This window comes from Pantherophis guttatus, chromosome 5 (assembly GCF_059756535.1).
Source record: "Pantherophis guttatus breed Tessera chromosome 5, ASM5975653v1, whole genome shotgun sequence".
In the NCBI taxonomy this organism is placed as follows: domain Eukaryota; kingdom Metazoa; phylum Chordata; class Lepidosauria; order Squamata; family Colubridae; genus Pantherophis; species Pantherophis guttatus.
Genome location: NC_142067.1, coordinates 9,335,795 through 9,354,332, shown reverse-complemented (window position 1 = coordinate 9,354,332; position 18,538 = coordinate 9,335,795). Strand labels below are relative to the sequence as shown.

The 18,538-nt window shown below is 43.7% G+C and overlaps 1 protein-coding gene across 2 annotated transcripts in view; it reads left to right on the top strand.

Moving 5' to 3' along the window:
• Positions 1-18,538, top strand: part of ME3 (malic enzyme 3) — a 131,411-nt gene that overhangs the window by 54,914 nt on the left and 57,959 nt on the right. For both annotated transcript variants that reach the window (XM_034407279.3, XM_034407329.3), the window contains exons 4-5: positions 5,144-5,293; positions 11,796-11,871. In XM_034407279.3, the coding sequence (XP_034263170.2) occupies positions 5,144-5,293; positions 11,796-11,871 (226 nt within the window). The remainder of the gene's footprint in view (positions 1-5,143; positions 5,294-11,795; positions 11,872-18,538) is intronic.

Below are 18,538 nucleotides of genomic sequence, written 5' to 3'. Positions count from 1 at the left end.
TCTATTCTATTCTATTCCATTCCATTCCATTCCATTCCATTCCATTCCTCTATTCTATTCTATTCTATTCTATTCTATTCTATTCTATTCTATTCTATTCTATTCTATTCTATTCCATTCCATTCCATTCCATTCCATTCCATTCCATTCCATTCTATTCTACTAACAGTGACATGATAGCAATGTTCCAAATTCTTAAGTTTTGCCAGAAAGAAGAGGGAGTCAAGCTATTCTCCAAAGCACCTGAGGGCAGAACAAGAAGCAATGGGTGAAAACTAATGAAGGAGAGAAGCAACTTAGAACCAAGGAGAAATTTACAGACAGAACAATTAATCAGAATTGCCTCCAGAATTTGTGGAAGCTCCAACACTGGAGGCTTTTAAGAAGAGATTGGGCAACCATTTGTCTGAAATTGTTTCCTGATTAAGCCAGTGGATAAATCCAATTTTTTTTACTACCGGTTCTGTTGGCGTGGCTTGGTGGGCGTGGCGTGGCTTGGTGGGCATGGTTGGTGCGCGTGGCAGGGGAAGGATATTGCAAAATCTCCATTCCCACCCCACTCCAGGGGAAGGATACTGCAAAATCCCCATTTCCTCCCCACTCCAGGGGAAGGATATTGCAAAATCTCCATTCCTACCCCACTCCAGGGGAAGGGTACTGCAAAATCCCCATTCCCTCCCCACTCCTGGGGAAAGGATACTGCAAAATCTCCATTCCTACCCCACTCCAGGGGAAGGGTACTGCAAAATCCCCATTCCTATCCCGCTCCAAGGGAAAGGTACTACAAAATCCCCATTCCCACCCCACTCTGCGGCCAGCCACAGGTGGTATTTGCCGGTTCTCTGAACTGCTCAAAATTTCCTCTACCGGTTCTCCAGAACCTGCTGGATTTCACCCCTGGATTAAGCACGGGGTTGGACCAGAAGACCTCCAAGATCCTTTCCAACTCTGTTATTCTGTTATTCCCTGCTGGTCCTTGGGGGAAAAAAACCTGGAAAAAACACCAAATTAACTTATTATTTATTTTATTATTTTATTTGTAACATTTATTAGCTGCCTCTTTTGCCACACCGTAACTCTGGGTGGCTTATAATATTAAACATAAGAGCTGAGGTGGCGCAGTGGTTAGAGTGCAGTACTGCAGCTACTTTAGCTGACTGCTAGTTCAGCAGATCAAATCTCACCAGCTGAAGGTTGACTCAGCCTTCCATCCTTCCAAGGTGGGTAAAATGAGGACCCAGATTGTTGGGGGCAATATGCTATTTAGTATACTGTCTTTGGTGTAAGCCACCCAGAGTTCTCGGAGAGTGGGCGGCATAGAAATATGACAAATAAATAAATAAATAAATAAATAAATAAATAAATAAATAAATAAGTAAGTAAGTAAGTAAGTAAGTAAGTAAGTAAGTAAGTAAGTAAAACTGTTTGAAACCTAATAAAACAAATGCTATAAAGATCAACCTAGCTAAAAAAAATGGGCAGGAAGTATGATGACAAGGTGGAAAATTAAAAAAAACAATGCAAAACAACATAAAATAATGATGTCTCTTGTTTTGCATCATTTATTCTTCCATGGTTACTATTCTGGGTACTATACAATCATTTACTTTTTAGTGTAATGGGAAAAAGATGGGAGCTATTTCACGGAGAATCTTAGCCTAAAGCATTAGGATGAAATCCAGCTTCAATCCTTCTCTAAGTAAATTTATTAAAAGCAATGGCAATAATTTTTAAAAAATCAAGAAGTTGAACAATGCTCCCTTATGTGCTTCCCTTCGTTTCTAGGGAAAAATTCCTGCCTTCATTGGGAAGAACTTTATAATTATAGTCTGGTCTCAAATATTCCATTCTTGGTGCGTGGTATCGGAGAAACTGACATTGTAGGTTCAAATAAACCTGAATGAAACTGACTTTCTTTAGTTATTTAAATCAGGGTTTCATCTGGGATAGGTTGTAAGTTGAGGTAGTGAGCATTCGACCATTTAGTGCCCATTCAAAGTTACAACAACACTGAAAAAAAGGAAATTATGACTTATTTTTCACGCTTATAACTGCTGTAGCAACCTTATGATCATGTGATCAAAATTCAGATGCCTGGCAACTGACTCATATTTATAATGGTCCAGAGATCATATGATCACCTTTTGTGACCTTCTGACAAGCAAAGTCAATGGGGAAGCCAGATTCACTTAACAACCGTGTCACTAACTTAACAACTAACAATTTATCAACCGTGGCAAGAAAGGTCGTAAAATGGGGCAAAATTCACTGAGCAACTGTCGTGTTTAGCAATGGAAATTTTGGGCTCATCGTGGTCATAAGTCGAGGACTACCTGTAATACTGAATTTTGCTTTGTCATGTTGATGGAAGAAATGTTGGTAGAGATCTTGTATATCTCAAGAGCTTTCAGTATTCGTGACTTGGATACACTTAACAGATTAACAGAGTTGGAAGGGACTTTATAGGTCATCTAGTCCAACCCCCTGTTCAAGCAGGAGACCCTATACCCTTTCTGACAAATGGCAGTCCAATCTTTTCTTGAAAGAATCAAGTGATGAAGCTCCCATAACTTCTGAAGGCAACTTCTGTTCCATGGGTTGATTGTTCTCACTGTCAGAAAGTTCCTCCTCATTTCTAGGTTGAATCTTTTGTTGGTCAGTTTCCATCCATTATTCCTTGTCTGGCCTTCAGGTGCTTTGGAAAATAGCTTGACCCCCTCCTCTTTGTGGCAGCCCCTCAAATATTGGAACATTGCTATCATGTCTCCCCTGGTCCTTCTCTTCACTAGACTAGCCACACCCAGTTCCTGCAACCGTTCTTTGTATGTTTTAGTCTCCAGTCCCCTAATCATCCTGGTTACTCATTTCTGCACTTTTTCTAGAGTCTCAACATCTTCTTTATAGTGTGGTAACCAAAACTGGATGCAGTACTCTAGGTGTGGTCTTACTAGGGCATGTCTTCTGGTTTTAAGAGCATTTTTTAATCGTAATTCTGGTTTTGGGATATGCCCAGAAAGTGATTCTGGGTGAACTATTGCTCAGCACTTAAGTTATTTCCTATTGGTGTCTTTACGTTGTTTTAACATTTACATGAAACCTCAAGATGAAGTCACTTGGAGCTCTGGAGTGAGATATTATCAGTGATTACATCTAGGTACACTGCTCTCCACCTTTAATTTCTTGAACATAGAATAATAGAGTTGGAAGAGACCTTGGATGTCTTCTAGTCCAACCCAATCTCAAGCAGGAGACTTTACTACTTCCGACAAATAGCTGTCCAGTCTCTCTTTGAAAGCCTCTAGTGGTGGAGCACCCACAACTTCTGAAGGCAAGCTATTCCATTGGTTGATTACTTTCACCATTAGGAAATTTCTCCTTAGTTCCAGGTTGCTTCTCTCCTTGGTTAGTTTCCATCTATTGTTTCTTGTCTTGCCTTTTGGTGCTTTGGAAAATATTTTGACCCCCCTCATCTTTGTCTTGAATCAGACGTTTCTTTGATTCTTGCAGTTTGTATTGTAACACTCTCTACATGGGGCTCCCCTTGAGGAGCACCCGGAGGCTCCAACTGGCGCAGAGTGCGGCTGCACGGGTGGTAATGGGAGCGACATGGCGTTCCCATGTAACACCCCTCCTGCGCAAGCTGCACTGGCTCCCAGTGGTCTTCCGCGTGCGCTTCAAGGTTTTGGTTACCACCTTTAAAGCGCTCCATGGCGCTCCTGGGTACTTGTGGGACCGCCTACTACCACTAATAGCCTCCCACCGGCCGGTACGCTCCCATAGAGAGGGGCTCCTCCGGGTGCCGTCGGCCAAACAATGTCGACTGGCGGCCCCCAGGGGGAGAGCCTTCTCTGTGGGGGCACCTACTATCTGGAACGAGTTCCCCCCGGAGATACGGAGGATCCCGGATCTGCGCACCTTCCACCACGCTCTAAAGACCTTTTTATTTCACCAGGCGGGCCTGGCCTAATTTTCTCCCTCTTTTTAAACAATTTTTAATATTTTTAATATTTTCTAGTATTTTTAAATATTCAAAGTTTAAATTTGTTTTAAATTGATTGGGCTTTTAATCTGTCTGGGCCAAACTATTTAATTCGATTTTATTTCTGCTTTTCAAATTTTGTATGTATGTATTTTATTGTTGGCTGTGCACCGCCCTGAGTCCTTCGGGAGTAGGGCGGTATATAAATCAAGTAAAAGTAAAAGTTTGAAGCATTCCCTTGATTCCCTGCAATTGGTTAAATGAGAAAGAACAAATTGAAATGTCTGTGGAGAGTCTCAGTCATCCAAGTCATGGTTGTCCCAAAGGTGCTTTCTTTTTCAAGAGGCGAGTGGACTTTCTGGTTTTTCTTTGAAGATGTTTCGCTTCTCATCCGAGAAGCTTCTTCAGCTCTCATCCAAGGAACTTCTTCAGAGCTGAAGAAGCTGTTGTGGCCCGCCGGCGGCCAGCAGAGCTGGCAGCAGAGTCGGACAATGAGGAGATCAGGGAGGAACTTGGGCCAGTCCTGGGGGCTGGGAAAAGCTCAGATGAGGGCTCTGCGTCAGAGGCAGAGAGGGAGGTAGACAGCAGCGAGGCAGAGGAACAGCTGGAGCCCGTTCTCAGCACGTGCATGCGCAGAGCTGCCAGAAGACATGAACAACTCAGAAAGCAGGGTCGACTCAGGAGTAAAGCCACACCTTGGAGGTGATTGGCCCCTCCCATAGGAAATAAAAGAGGAACGAACAGGGAGGTGGGCTTTAGCAGGAAACAATTCCTTCATTCCGTAACTCTGAGAGACTCTGTGCCAAGTTTGGCCTTGTACTGCAGTTGGAAACAAGTTAGGTGGCAGCTTGCCAAACAAGATAAGGTGTTGAGAAATATTCCTTTTAAAAACTGTTTGGACAAACCTTCCTGACTGTGAATGAACGTAATTCACAGTTGTGTAAATAAAAGAGGTTTTGCTGGGATCAATTTCTGCCTCCTTCTTGTTAAGGGAGCTTAGGTCAGAACAGAAGCTTCTTGGATGAGAAGCAAAACATCTTCAAAGAAAAACCAGAAAGTCCAGTCATCTCTTGAAAAAAAGCACCTTTTCAGATCATTCTGAAGTGCAATGCTTGTGTTAACTCCTCTTTTCATCTCTTCTTTTTCTATTGTCCTTTTTTTCAGGTACATCATCCTCATGACTTTGCAGGACAGAAACGAGAAACTGTTTTACCGGGTGCTCACATCCGACATAGAAAGATTTATGCCAATAGTGTATACGCCGACTGTTGGATTGGCTTGCCAGTTGTATGGCCTGGCCTTCAGACGGCCTCGGTGAGTGGACAGAATTATTTCTCGCTTTCCTTCTGCTGCCTGCTTCTTGCTCCAAAGGTTCTCGTTGGTATTAAATGTTCCCCTTCTTAATTGCTCCCTAACTTTCCGTGGGTGGTCTGGTCTCCACAAGAAGGAAACAATTCTTGGTGCAATTGTCAAATAACTTGGTGTGCATCTGTATTCCCGTAATGGCAAATGGGAAAAGCCTTGTAAGATGAATAAAAACTGTTTTGTGTGAGAACAATACAGTACAGTACAGCTCGCTCTGCCTGAGGTCAATAGCAAAATGTCACCCTGAGTTCTCATTTAAACTTCCTCCATCAAATCTATAACTTTTAAATTTCTAATAATCTTGCATGGTAACCGCTGGTAGGAACTGTGGTTACCCTTCCTTCCTTCCTTCCTTCCTGCCTGCCTGCCTGCCTGCCTGCCTAGGGTTTCCTGCCTAAGCAGGGAGTTGGACTAGAAGACCTCCAAGGTCCCTTCCAACTCTGTTATTATATATTATCCTTTCCTTCCTTCCTTCCTTTCTTCCTTCCTTCCTTAATTCCTGCCTGCCTCCCTAATTCCCTGTCCCTCCTTTTTTTCTTTCTTTCCTTCCTTCCTTCCTGCCTAGGGTTTCCTGCCTAAGCAGGGGGTTGGACTAGAAGACCTCCAAGGTCCCTTCCAACTCTGTTATTATATATATTATATATAAGGTCCCTTCCAACTGTGTTATTATATATTAACCTTTTCTTCCTTCCTTCCTTCCTTCCTTCCTTCCTTCCTTCCTTCCCTTCCTCCCTCCCTCCCTCCCTCCCTTCCTTCCTTCCTTCCTTCCTTCCTGTATAACACTCAACACTGTCAAACTATTTACTAAGGCTGCATTACTATTACTATTAATCTTCTCATCGTTCCTATCACCCATCTCCTCCCACTTACGACTGTAACTTGCTGTATCCTTACAATTTATATTGTTTCCTAGTATGATTCCATTGCTTATATGTACCCTATGACCATCATTAAGTGTTGTACCGTATGATTCTTGACGAATGTATGTTTTCTTTTTATGTACACTGCACCGCAGACAAATTCCTTGCATGTCCAATCACACTTGGCCAATAAAGAATTCTCTCTCTCTCTCTCTCTCTCTCTCTCTCTCTCTCCCTCTCTCTCTCTCTCTCTCTCTCTCTCTCTCTCTCTCATCTCAGAGGCATTTATTTATTTATTTATTTATTTATTTAAATTTCTATACCGCCCTTCTCCCGAAGGACTCAGGGCGGTGAACAGCCAGAAGATAAAACACAGAGATACAAAAATTTAAAATAGATTAAAAACGAATTAAATAATTTGGCTGAATTTAAAATACCCCATAATTTAAACAGATTAAAATTTGTATTTAAAATTTATATTTAAAAGGGGAGAAGATTTAGGCCAACCTCTTCAGCCAAAGAGGTTGTAGGGAAAAAATGCCTTTAAAAGCCTCTGGCGATCCCAGCTGACTTGCCTGATCGTCAGAGGCTTCTAAAAGTATTTTTTTCTGCAACCTCTTAAGGTTGTAGAAAAAATACTTTTAAAAGTAAAAAAAAAAAAAGTTGGCCACGCCCCCCCAGTCACATTAACCCCCCACAAGCCACGCCCACAAAATAAGCCACGCCCACAGAACCGGTAGTAAAAAAATTTAGAACCCACCTCTGCTCTTTATCTATCATTCTATCTACCTATCTAATCCCAATTTGCTATTTCTATACATTATAGGTGGCCTTCCCATTGATTGGATGCAGCCGGGAATAAATCGGCACAAAATCTTCCTGGTGCTGATGAAATCCAACTGCTTTTCTTCCCAGTGCTAGAGAAACCAGTTTGTGTATTCCACCTGTCCTTCCACAGACAGTGGGTTTTTTTTCCCCGACCATCCAATGGAAATCTGGCCCTGGTTTGATCCCAGACCGCAAATGAGAAGGTTTCAAATTGCTGTTTGATTTTTTTAATTCACAACGGAGACCAAACCTTTGTAAATCCTCTGTAAATAGTTACAGACAAGTTTCAACTCCCTTTGAAGCTAGATTCCACTGCATATTTTTTCAATTATCTCTTTCTTTCTCTCTCTCTCTCTCTCTTAATCTCCACCCCTCGGAAAGTTTATTTTTTAACCATTATTAAAAGTGATGAATATCACATGGGGAAATAACATTCTTCTTTGCAAAGTGTATTTCTTTTTCTCTTTGGAAAAAGATCTTGTCCGGTCAGACTGAGTAGGCAAGCAATCACCTCTTCTTAACCCTTGTTTACCATAGTTCATAAATCAGATGTTTTGGGTGTATCCTTCCTTTGGGCTTTTCTGGTTCCTTAAAAAAAAAAAAAGCTTCATATGCTCCTGGACCAAGAAATAGAGAATGGCACACATGCTCCTAAAACAGTTTGTTTTATCTTCAGGGGGGGAAAAAAAACCCTGTACAGTAACAACTTGGAAACAAGAGACTATTTGTAGCCCAGAGTTGAACTGCTGAGTACTTAGTGCTCTCTGAGCTTGGTCGTTTTCTTGCAGACATTTCTTTACCAAACTTGGTAACGTCATCAGTGCCAACAATCATTCGTTTAGTAGCACTGATGATGTTACCTAGTTTGGTAAAGAATAGAATAATAGGAAATGGGATGGGATGGGATGGGATGGGATGGGATGGGATAGGATAGGATAGGATAGGATAGAATAGAATAGAATAGAATAGAATAGAATAGAATAGAATAGAATAGAATAGAGCAGAGCAGAGCAGAGCAGAGCAGAGCAGAGCAGAGTAGAATAACAGCGGGAAGGGACCTTGGAGGTCTTCTAGTCCAACCCTCTGCTTAGGCAGGAAACCCTATAGCATTTCAGACAAATGGTTATCCAATCTCTTCTTAAGAACTTCCAGTGTCGGAGCATTTACAACTTCTGGAGCCATCTTGGTACCTTTCTTGACAGCTGTTATCAAAAGAAGATGCCATTACCTTATTTTATAATATATTTTAACTTCCCAGCCTATCCTAACCTTAGTATTTCCTAATAGTTGCCTTCCAAATACCAAATGGGCCAGCCGTGTTTAGCTTTGGAGCTCAGAAAACATGAGTTACCTACTAAGCATAAACTGAAAAGCACTTCGAGAAAGAAAAAAACAAACAAACAATTAGGTTATTGTGTTGTTTAAAACCTCTGCGACAACCAAGTCTTTGCTCTAAACAAATCTATTCAACCATTGACTGGTGAATGATTCTTCCACCTCGGATAAATTCCTTGCAGCCTCAAATGAAGTTTGATTGTCCAGGCTCTTTTGTAAGATGATGTGTTTGTTAGTTTACATTTTTTCCCCAAAGAAACTAATTTTGAATGTTTGATTTCTAAATTTCAAAGCCTAACACAGTTGCCACAGCAATAACAGAAATAGGATCTGCAAACACAGCAGATGGTTGGGAGGTTCCTTAAAAAAGGATCTCAGGAGGCCTATGCATCATATGCTGGAGTTATTTCTGGAAATAAAACGTTATATTCATTAAATTAAATTTTATTGAATGCATTCATTCAATCAAATCCTGACTCATAGAATGCAGAGTGACCTGGCATTCCCCAGATGTGTTGGAAGTGAAAACCCGGGATGGGTAAGAGAAGCCCACATGAACCATGTTGCGCCTGATATCATCATGGCTAGTATCTTCTGTTGTTTGTGATTGAAATATCACAACTTTTCCATCCAGTGATCCCAACACATCTAAAAAACACCAGGGGAAAATCAAGTCTAAAGAAAAGAAGGACTAGGGGTGACATGATAGCAGTATTCCAGTATTTGAGGGGCTGCCAGAAAGAAGAAGGGGTCAACTTATTCTCCAAAGCACCAGAAGGCAGGAGAAGAAACATTGGATGGAAACTAATCAAGGAGAGAAGCAACCTGGAATTAAGGAGAAACTTCCTAACGAAACAATTAACCAGTTGAATAGCTTGCCTTTAGATTAGCTGTGGGTTCTCCATCACTGGAAGTTCTTAAGAAGAGACTGGGCAACCACTTGTCTGAAATGGTATATGGCAGTGATGGCTAACCTTTTTGCCGCCATGTGCCAAAAATGTTGGGGGAGGTCGTGCATGTGCGTGCCCACATTCATAATTCAATACGCCCCAGGCCATTTCCAGGCTCTGGAGGGCCTCTGGGGTGGAGGGAGCCGTTTTCACCCTCCCCAGGCTCCTAGAAAGCCTCTGGAGCCTGGGGAGAGTGAAAAACGGGCCTTCTGGTCCCACTGGAAGTTGGCAAACGGGCCGTTTCTGGCCTCTGGGGGAGGGTGGGGAAGGCCGTTTTTGCCCTCCCTAGGCTCTTAGAAAGCCTCTGGAGCCTGGGGAGGGCGAAAACCTCCCTCACCCCCACCACTACCCCGGAGGCTGGAAACAGCCTGTTTCCTGACTTCCGGTGGGCCTGGAAGGCCCGAAAATCAGTTGGCCAGCACGTGCATGCATGCTGCAGCTGAGCTAGGGCAATGCTCGCGTGCCCACCGATATGGCTCCGTGTGCCACAGGTGGCACGCGTGCCATAGGTTCACCATCACAGGTATAGGGTCTTCTGCTTGAGCAGGGAGTTGAACTAGATGACCTCCAAGGTCCCAACTCTGCTATTGTTGTGACTCCGACCCCCGAGGCCGACTTATCGGAGGGAGAAGGCTCCGAACATGAAGGAGAGGAGTTGGCCAGGCCTCCCTCTTCAGGCCCCTCCTCTCTGGCAATGCCCCAGGTGTCTCCCGAAGGAAAAGAGATTGGCCAAGAGCCAGGTATCTCCTCGGAGTCAGACAGTGATGGAGATAAGTCTTGGCTGGATCCACGCCAGCATCAGAGAGACAAGCGCACGCAGCAGAAAAGGAGGCGTGCCAGAGATTAAGCTGAGTCAATGGACCACACCCTACAGGGGATAAAAGAGGATGAGGTGGCCATTCAGACTCTGTGACGGACAAAACTAACTACTAATGAGTCACATTGTATCTTTGAAACAATGTTATCTGCCTTGGATTTAATACGGACTGGACTTGACAATTCTTGAACTGTGTGTATCTTGTTTGGGTTTATCTGTCGGAGGAACAACCCCTCCCTCTATGAGTAAAGTTCTTGGCAAGCAGCTACTGGGTTGCTGCCAATCCTCTTATCGAAAGAATTTGTTGTCTGCCAGTTTTATTTAACCCCTAGTTATCTGTTTGTGTGCGTGTGTGAGACGGGGACAGAACAGTTATTTGTTATGAATGAGAGTAGAATATCTCTTCTAAGATGATACCTGATGGTTTTGTTCAATGACATTACAAGGTCAATTGTTCAGCAGTGCCTGGCCATTTTAAGTGAACCTGTGAACTGGGTATTGTAATACTTATTGGCCATCCCACCTGGAACCACACATTTAGCATTGCTACAAAAGAGAGCTTTGTGCACGCAGTCCTTGACTTACAACAGTTCATTTAGTGACTGTTCAAAGTCATAACGGCACTGACAAAAGTGACATGGGGCTGGGTTTTTTTCACGCTTATGACCGTTGCAGCATCCCCACCATGGCCCCATGATCAAAAATTCAGACACTTGGCAACTCACTCATATTTATGACGGTTGTCTCCAGGAGGTTGGGGGGTGTCATGCGATCCACTTTTGCAACCTTCTGGCAAGCAAAGTCAATGAGGAAGCCGGATTCACTTAAGAACTAGGTTACTCACTTAACAGCTGCAGCGATTCACTTAACGACTTTGACAAGAAAGGTCATAAAGTGGGACAAAAGTCACTCTTGGGGGCTCAATCGTGATCGTAAGTCGAGGACTTTAAAGGCGAGCTCTGGTTACTTATGCTTCTCATTTGCCTGGATTGCTTCTGCACCAGGGGTAGGCTGCTGGGGGTTCGCAGGGGTTCGGGAGAACCTCTAGCTAAGAGTCTATGCAATTCAGTGAACCCCTAAATCTCACTCCTGGCTGGCCCCGCCCACCCTGCCCCTCCCCTCCCAGGAGTCCTCACGCGGCCCTTTTTGGATGCAGGTAAGTTCAGGGCACGCACGGAGACTTGGGGAGGGCGAAAAACGGGCCTACCGGAAGTTTGGGGATGCCAGAAATGGAGGGCCATTTTCGCCCTCCCGGAGGCTCAAGAGAAGCCTCCGGAGCCCAGGGAGGGCAAAAACGCCAATGCCGCCGCCATGGTACAGGAGGCTGACTAGGCCACAACCACCATGGCCACGCCCACCCAGCAACCAGGCAGAGAACCCCTTGCTAAAATTTTTGAAGCCCACCCCTGTTCACACACTAATTCACAAGTGTGTTAAAATCCTATGCTTCCTATTTTGCCTGGGATGCTCCTTTGAAGAAATTTAAACAAGCTTTCAGAAATCTGCTGAGGCGCCCCATTTTTTTGCACGCCAAACTATTTTTTCCATGCCGTTCCACTCGGTGCCCAGCCTTTTCTTGCAAGTCCTACTTCTCTGTCCTGCTCAGATTAGTTTTCCTCTTTTTTTGTAATTTATCCTTTTTTCTCTCTCTCTTTCCCCAGTGGCCTATTCATTACCATTCACGACAAAGGACACATTTCCACAATGCTGAATTCCTGGCCTGAAGACAACATAAAGGTAATGGGGCTGATTGATTCATTTTTAATGGGGAGGGGAAAAAAAACCCACTTCTATTTTTCGTGGAATCAGAAACCTATTACAAATGAGCTACCTTTTTAAAGCCGGACTGCTGTAGCTGCAGGAAGCTTATTAGGACTAATTAAAGATTGCCCTTGATCTTAGGTTCAAGGCTCAGGTCTTGGATGAGGTCTCTTTTGACACTCGTCAGCACGAGAGGACAAATTAGTTTGAGAAGACGAGGCAATGTGACACCACTTTCTTGGGTGAGGGTGCCTGCCTACCTACAACTAAGTTTTTTTTAAAAAAAGGTTTTTTTTATTTTTTAAACAAACAAACATTTAATACATCAGTCACTCCTTCCATGTGACATCTCGGTGTTGTCTCCAATCGTTCCTCTTTTTGCTATTTCTTCTGTCTTCATTCTTATCGCATCAATTACAACAATTCAACATGAACAAAATATTCTGATTATAGCATTTTTATACATAACTATTAATTTACTTATTTGTGTCTCTTTTCTAACCAATAGTAGAATTGATTCCATATCTTAAAGTATTCTGAATCTTCTCTTTCTTTAATCATCAAAGTCAATCTATTCATTTCTGCACAATCTAATTTTTTTTTAATTACTTCTCCTTCCAAAGATATTTTCTCTGCTTTCCAATGTTGTGCATAAACAATCCTTGCAGCTGTTATTACATGTATAAACAAATGAATATTTTCTTTGCTAATTTTTTCTGGCATGATACCCAATAGGAACAGTTCTGGTTTTAAATCAATACGTGTTGTATCATTTCTTCCAGACATATCTTAATTTTATTCCAATAATTTGTAGCTTCTGGACATGTCCACCAGTGGTGGGTTCCTCCCGGTTCGGCCCGGTTCTCCCAAGCCGGTAGCGGTGACGATATATCACTGAACCGGTTCTGCCCCCGCGCCCCCCACCCCCCGCATTATTCTTACCTTTTATTTGGCCCCACCCCCAATCTATTGCTGCCTCCTGAGTCCCAGCTGATGGCTTGAGGGGAAAAAACTGTTTAAACTCTTGCCATGGGGCTTCAAAGGGCCGCCCTACAGCTGATCAGTGTTAAAAGAAAACAAATGAGTAGACCGGTGCCTGCAAAAATACATGAGTAGATCAGTGCCTGCAAAAATAAATGGGTAGATCAGTACAGCTCTGCAAGCAGTTAAAAGCCTGGTAGACCAGTACCTCTGCTAAAGCCTAAATAATTGTCACATGACCATCAAGCCACACCCACAAAATAAGCTACGCCCACAGAACCAGTAGTAAAAAAATTTAGAACCCACCCCTGATGTCCACCACATATGATAATAAGAACCTGGTAACTGTGTGAGGGTGCCTGCCTACCTACAGGTTCAGGTTAGGTCAGTTACTCTCAGTCCCACCCACCTCACAGGGTTGTTGTGGGGAAAATAGGACACGGAAGTATGTTCGTTTGCCATCTTGACCCAAAGGTGCTTTTCAGGAGGCAACTGGACTTCCTTGTTTTTTTTCTTTTGAAGGCGTCTCACTTCTCATCCAAGAAGCTTCTTCAGCTCTGACAGGACAGTGGGGAATAGAAGGATTTATATTCTTTGCAAACAACTGGTCATTTGCATCCTTTTGGAAGGTCGTTGAGGCCACTTGGAGGTTTATCTGTGTCCTCGGGGTCACCTGAGTAGTGCAAATGGTTCCTATAGTCTGCAATTTTTTACTTCTGGAAATCCATTCCTACTCCCACACCATTCCAAGGGTATTCATCCCAAATTGTATCATCATCATCATCATAACAATAATTTTATTTATATACCGCCCATTCTCCCGAAGGACTCAGGGCGGTGTACAGCCAGAATTAAAATACAAATATACAAATATACAATATCTAGTTAAAATTAATTAAAATCATTAAAGAGTTTTGGCCGAATTTTAAAACCCAAAATTAAAACTCAATTTAAAGCAATCAATTTGACAACTCCGCCTGTCGGAACAGTAGGGTCTTGAGGGCACAGCGAAAAACCCGGAGGTCAGAGATGTTACGAATATCCGGGGGCAATTCATTCCAGAGGACAGGAGCTCCCACAGAGAAGGCTCTCCTCCTGGGTGTCTCCAGCCGACATAACTTGGCTGACGGCACCCTGAGGAGTCCCTCTCTGTGGGAGCGAACTGGTCGGTGGGAGGCTGTTGGTGGCAGAAGGCGGTCCCGTAGATATCCTAGTCCTATGCCATGGAGCGCTTTAAAGATGGTGACCAACACCTTGAATTGCACTCGGAAGACCACTGAGAGCCAGTGCAGCTCGTGCAGGAGAGGTGTTACATGGGCGTAACGAGGTGCGCCCATAACCACCCGCGTGGCCGCATTCTGGACCAGTTGGAGCCTCTGAGTGCTCTTCAAGGGGAGCCCCATGTAGAGAGCGTTACAATAGTCCAGACGGGAGGTGACGAGGGCGTGAGTGACTGCGCGCAAGGCGTCCCGGTCCAGAAAGGGACGCAACTGGCGGATCAGGCAAACCTGATAAAAAGCCCCCCTGGCTACGGCCGTCATATGCTCTTCTAAAGACAGCCGTGAGTCCAGGAGGACACCCAGATTGCAAGCCCTCTCTGTGGGGGGCAGAGATTCACCCCCAATAGTCAGCGATGGCACCAGCTGACTATACTGACTATAGCTAAAAGTCCGTAGAGATTCTCAGTCATCCAGGTCATGGTTGCCCCAAAGACAACTTTGAGAATCTCTACAGACTTTTAGCCACCTTGAGGTATTTATAAAAATAATAAAGGCAGGATTAAAATAAATTTAAGATATAATGAAGATTCCACTTCTGAGCATGTGTAATTGTGGCTACATTTTTTTAAAAAAAAAACAATAACTGAATCTCTCTTGTCTACATTTAGTGATATAGAATCGTGGTTTCCAGGCAAAGTTGCTTTCCTCCAACACCCCCCCCCTTTTTTTTTCTTTCTTTCTTTTTTTTTTTTTTTTTGCATTAGAAGTTCAGCATTTCCATAGTAACATCTCTCCATTGTGCTCCAAAGGAGACGGAACTCATCCACATGCCCCTCAGAAAGATTGGCAGCCTTCACATGCTGAATTAATTTGAAAGAAACCAGTTCTAGCCTTTGTAAATGAGAAGTTTGCACAATTAAACAAGAACTTTTCAGAATCTAAGCCAATCAAGCTAAAACCAGTCATGTGGTTAAGTTGGGGTTTGTTTCTTTTCAAACAACAGGGCAGGATTGGGCATATAGTTTGATTTTATCAGGATTTAAGATCAAAGAGTGACGCATCGCTTTTTGATCCCATGGCTGCCCCGTTCCTGACCACAAACAGAAGACCGAAATTCTGTTCAAAACCCACACCAAAGCAAACTGGGTTAGAATTCAGACATCTTAACCTTCCTTGCAAAAATACAGGTGGATATCTAAAATTCAGAAATGGAACATGTGAAGCTGTTGCCCTTATTTATTTATTTAGCGTATGGCATATCATACATGGACTAGCAATATATATTAATATTTTACCTAGATTAGTAAAACATAATAAAATATAAATTTTAAAAAGATCTATTAAAAAACTGGGATGCGGTGGCTCAGTGGCTAAGACATTGAGCTTGTCGATTGAAAGGTCGGCAGTTCAGCGGTTCGAATCCCTAGTGCCCCGTAACGGGGTGAGCTCCCGTTAGTTGTCCCAGCTTCTGCCAACCTAGCAGTTCGAAAGCATGTAAAAAATGCAAGTAGAAAAATAGGGACCACCTTTGGTGGAAAGGTAACAGCGTTCCATGCCCCTTTGGCGTTTAGTCATACCAGCCACAGGACCAAAGAGACGTCTTCGGACGGCGCTGGCTCTTCGGCTTTGAATGGAGATGAGCACCACCCCCTAGAGTCAGGAATGACTAGCACATATGTGCGAGGGGAACCTTTACCTTTCCTTTTATGTTCAAATACCAACGTCTAGGTCAGGGGTGGGGAACAATGGCCCGTTTATGACTTGTAGACTTCAACTCCCAGAATTCCTAAACCAGCTCAGGAATTCTGGGAGTTGAAATGCATAAGTCATAAAAGAGCCATCGTTTCCCACCTCTGGTCCAGACCATCTAACCATTGAAGCACAGCATCATTTATATTTTAAAAAATCAGATACTGGATCAATATATGCCCTCAGCTTACAACCGGTTGTGATCAGAGGTGGGATTCACATAATTTACCTACTGGTTCAGCCAGCACCGAAAATGTGAGGTCGCACGTATGTCCACCTCCATGCATACGCCCGAATTCCGTGCATGCGCTTTGCTCGAGCATATGCCTTTCGTGCATGCGGCCGGCCCCCAAAAAGTGCCTAAATAGGATGACATAGAGCCGGAGTGGGTGGGCAGGCCCACCCACGATTTCTGCTACCGGTTCGCTCAAACCGGTCCGAACCAGCTGAATACCACCTCTAGCCATGATATGATCTACAATTTGACATGGGGCACCACGTCAAATTGTGAAGGGAGGCTACTATGCCCCATTTATACAGAGTCCCGGAAGACACCATGTGAGGTACAAATCATAGCTGTTGCCTTAAGTTAGTGTTTCTCAACCTCGGCTGCTTGAAGATGTGCGGATTTCAACTCCCAGAATTCCCCAGCCAATTCTGGGAGTTGGTCCTCATATCTTCAAGTGGCTGAGGTTGAGAAACACTGCCTTAAGTCAACACTGTCAATGGAGCCAGTTGAGTGTTGGCTACTGGCTGGTTGTGCCTTTTTACAGCTCTGAATCTTTTCCACTTCTCTTCAAGAGGCCAATTTCCTGGGCTTAATTGTATGCGCAAAACAGACTTGTCTATCGTCCATGATTCTTCCTTAAAAATGATTTTGACACATCCGTGGGTTTGATGACTCAAAGGATGGCTGTCATAATCCATTCATTCCAAAAGGAAATAGATATGGTGTTGCTTAACCTGAAAATTTCTCCCTTCCTCCACACATATAGACCCACATTTATAGTGTAATTATAACCAAGATACTTTTTAGCGTCCATACACCTGGTCTTCTTCAAGTTGAACTTGACTCATGAGTTTATGGGTGTATTACACGGTTTTCTTGCAACAGTACAGAAGTGATTTACCAATACAGGGTCTCCTCGACTTACGACCACAACTGAGTCCAAATTTCTGTTGCTAAGTGAGACAGTTGTGAGTTTTGCCTCATTTCATAAGTTAGTAACACGGTTGTTAAGTGAATCTGGCTCCCCATTGACTTTGCTCGTCAGAAGGTCACAAAAATTAATCGCATGACCCTAGGACACTGCAACCATCATAAGTATGAACTGGTTGCCAAGCACCCAATTTTGATCACGTGACCATTGGGATGCTGCAACATCAGAATTTTGGATGCCCCATCACTGGAGGCTTTTAGAAAGAGAGTGGATAGCCATTTGTCTGAAATGGTATAGAGCAGGGGTGTCAAACTTATTTTATTTTTATTATTATTTATTAGTCATATTTCTATGCCACCCACTCTCTGAGGACTCTGGATGGCTTACACCAAAGACAGTATACTAAATAGCAAATTGCCCCCAACAATCTGGGTCCTCATTTTACCCACCTCGGAAGGATGGAAGGCTGAGTCAACCTTGAGTCGGTGAGATTTGATCCGCTGATCTGCTGAATAGCAGTCAGCTGAAGTAGCTACAGTACTGCACTCTAACCACTGCGCCACCTCGGCTCCAATGAAACTTGACTTCATTGATAGCCACATCAGGGTTGTGTTTAACCTTGACATGGCCAGGGGTGGGCGTGGCCATGATGGGCATGGCCAGCTCGATGTCACTCATGTCGGGGGCACCTGTGGTGGCCAAGTGCTAAGGCAGGACTTCCTTCAAACCCTCCTTCACTCTCATAATCTTCCTTCCTTCCTTCCTTCCTTCCTTCCTTCCTCCCTCCCTCCCTCCCTCTCTCCCTCACTTCCTTTTCTTCTTTTTCCTTCTCTCTTCCTTCTTCCTTCCCCTCTTTCCTTTTTTTTCCTTCCTTGCTCTCTTCCCATCTTCCCTTTTTTTTCTTTCCTCTTCTTTCTTTCCTTTTCTCCTTTCCTGTCCCTTCTGGCATGCTCAAATGCAAAAGGGGAAACGTTTCTCCTTTTGTTTTGTTTTGAATTTGTTTTGCTAGCCCTCTGCCAGCGAAAATGGAGCGGCCTCCATTTTCACTGGTAGAGGGCTGCAGGAGGCCATCGCAGCTGAAAACGGTGCAGCCCTCCCGAGCTCCATTTTCACTGGCAGAGGTATCACGGGCTGGTCCTTTGCTGTTTCCAGGCCTGCCCCACGGGCCAGATCTAAGCACCCTTGATCTGGCCTGGAGTTTAACACCCTTAGTACAGAGTCTCCTGCTCAAGGACGGTGTTGGACTAGAAGACCTCCAAGGTCCCTTCCAACTCTATTATTCTGTTATTCTGAAAGGTTAAAGGTTACTAGAGAGCAAGACTGAGACAACTACTCTGAGGATGAAAATACTAGAGGATATTTGACATTGCTGGGATAGTGATTGATTGCCCACATCTTAAAACAAAGAAATGCACATCAGTTGCAAGGTTTTCACTGCATCTGTAGCATGTTTAATAAGGTCAGTGAGACTCAGACTCCCCTAAGCTAGCAAATCCAAAATATTCAGACCACAAAGATATATTCAGGTCAGTG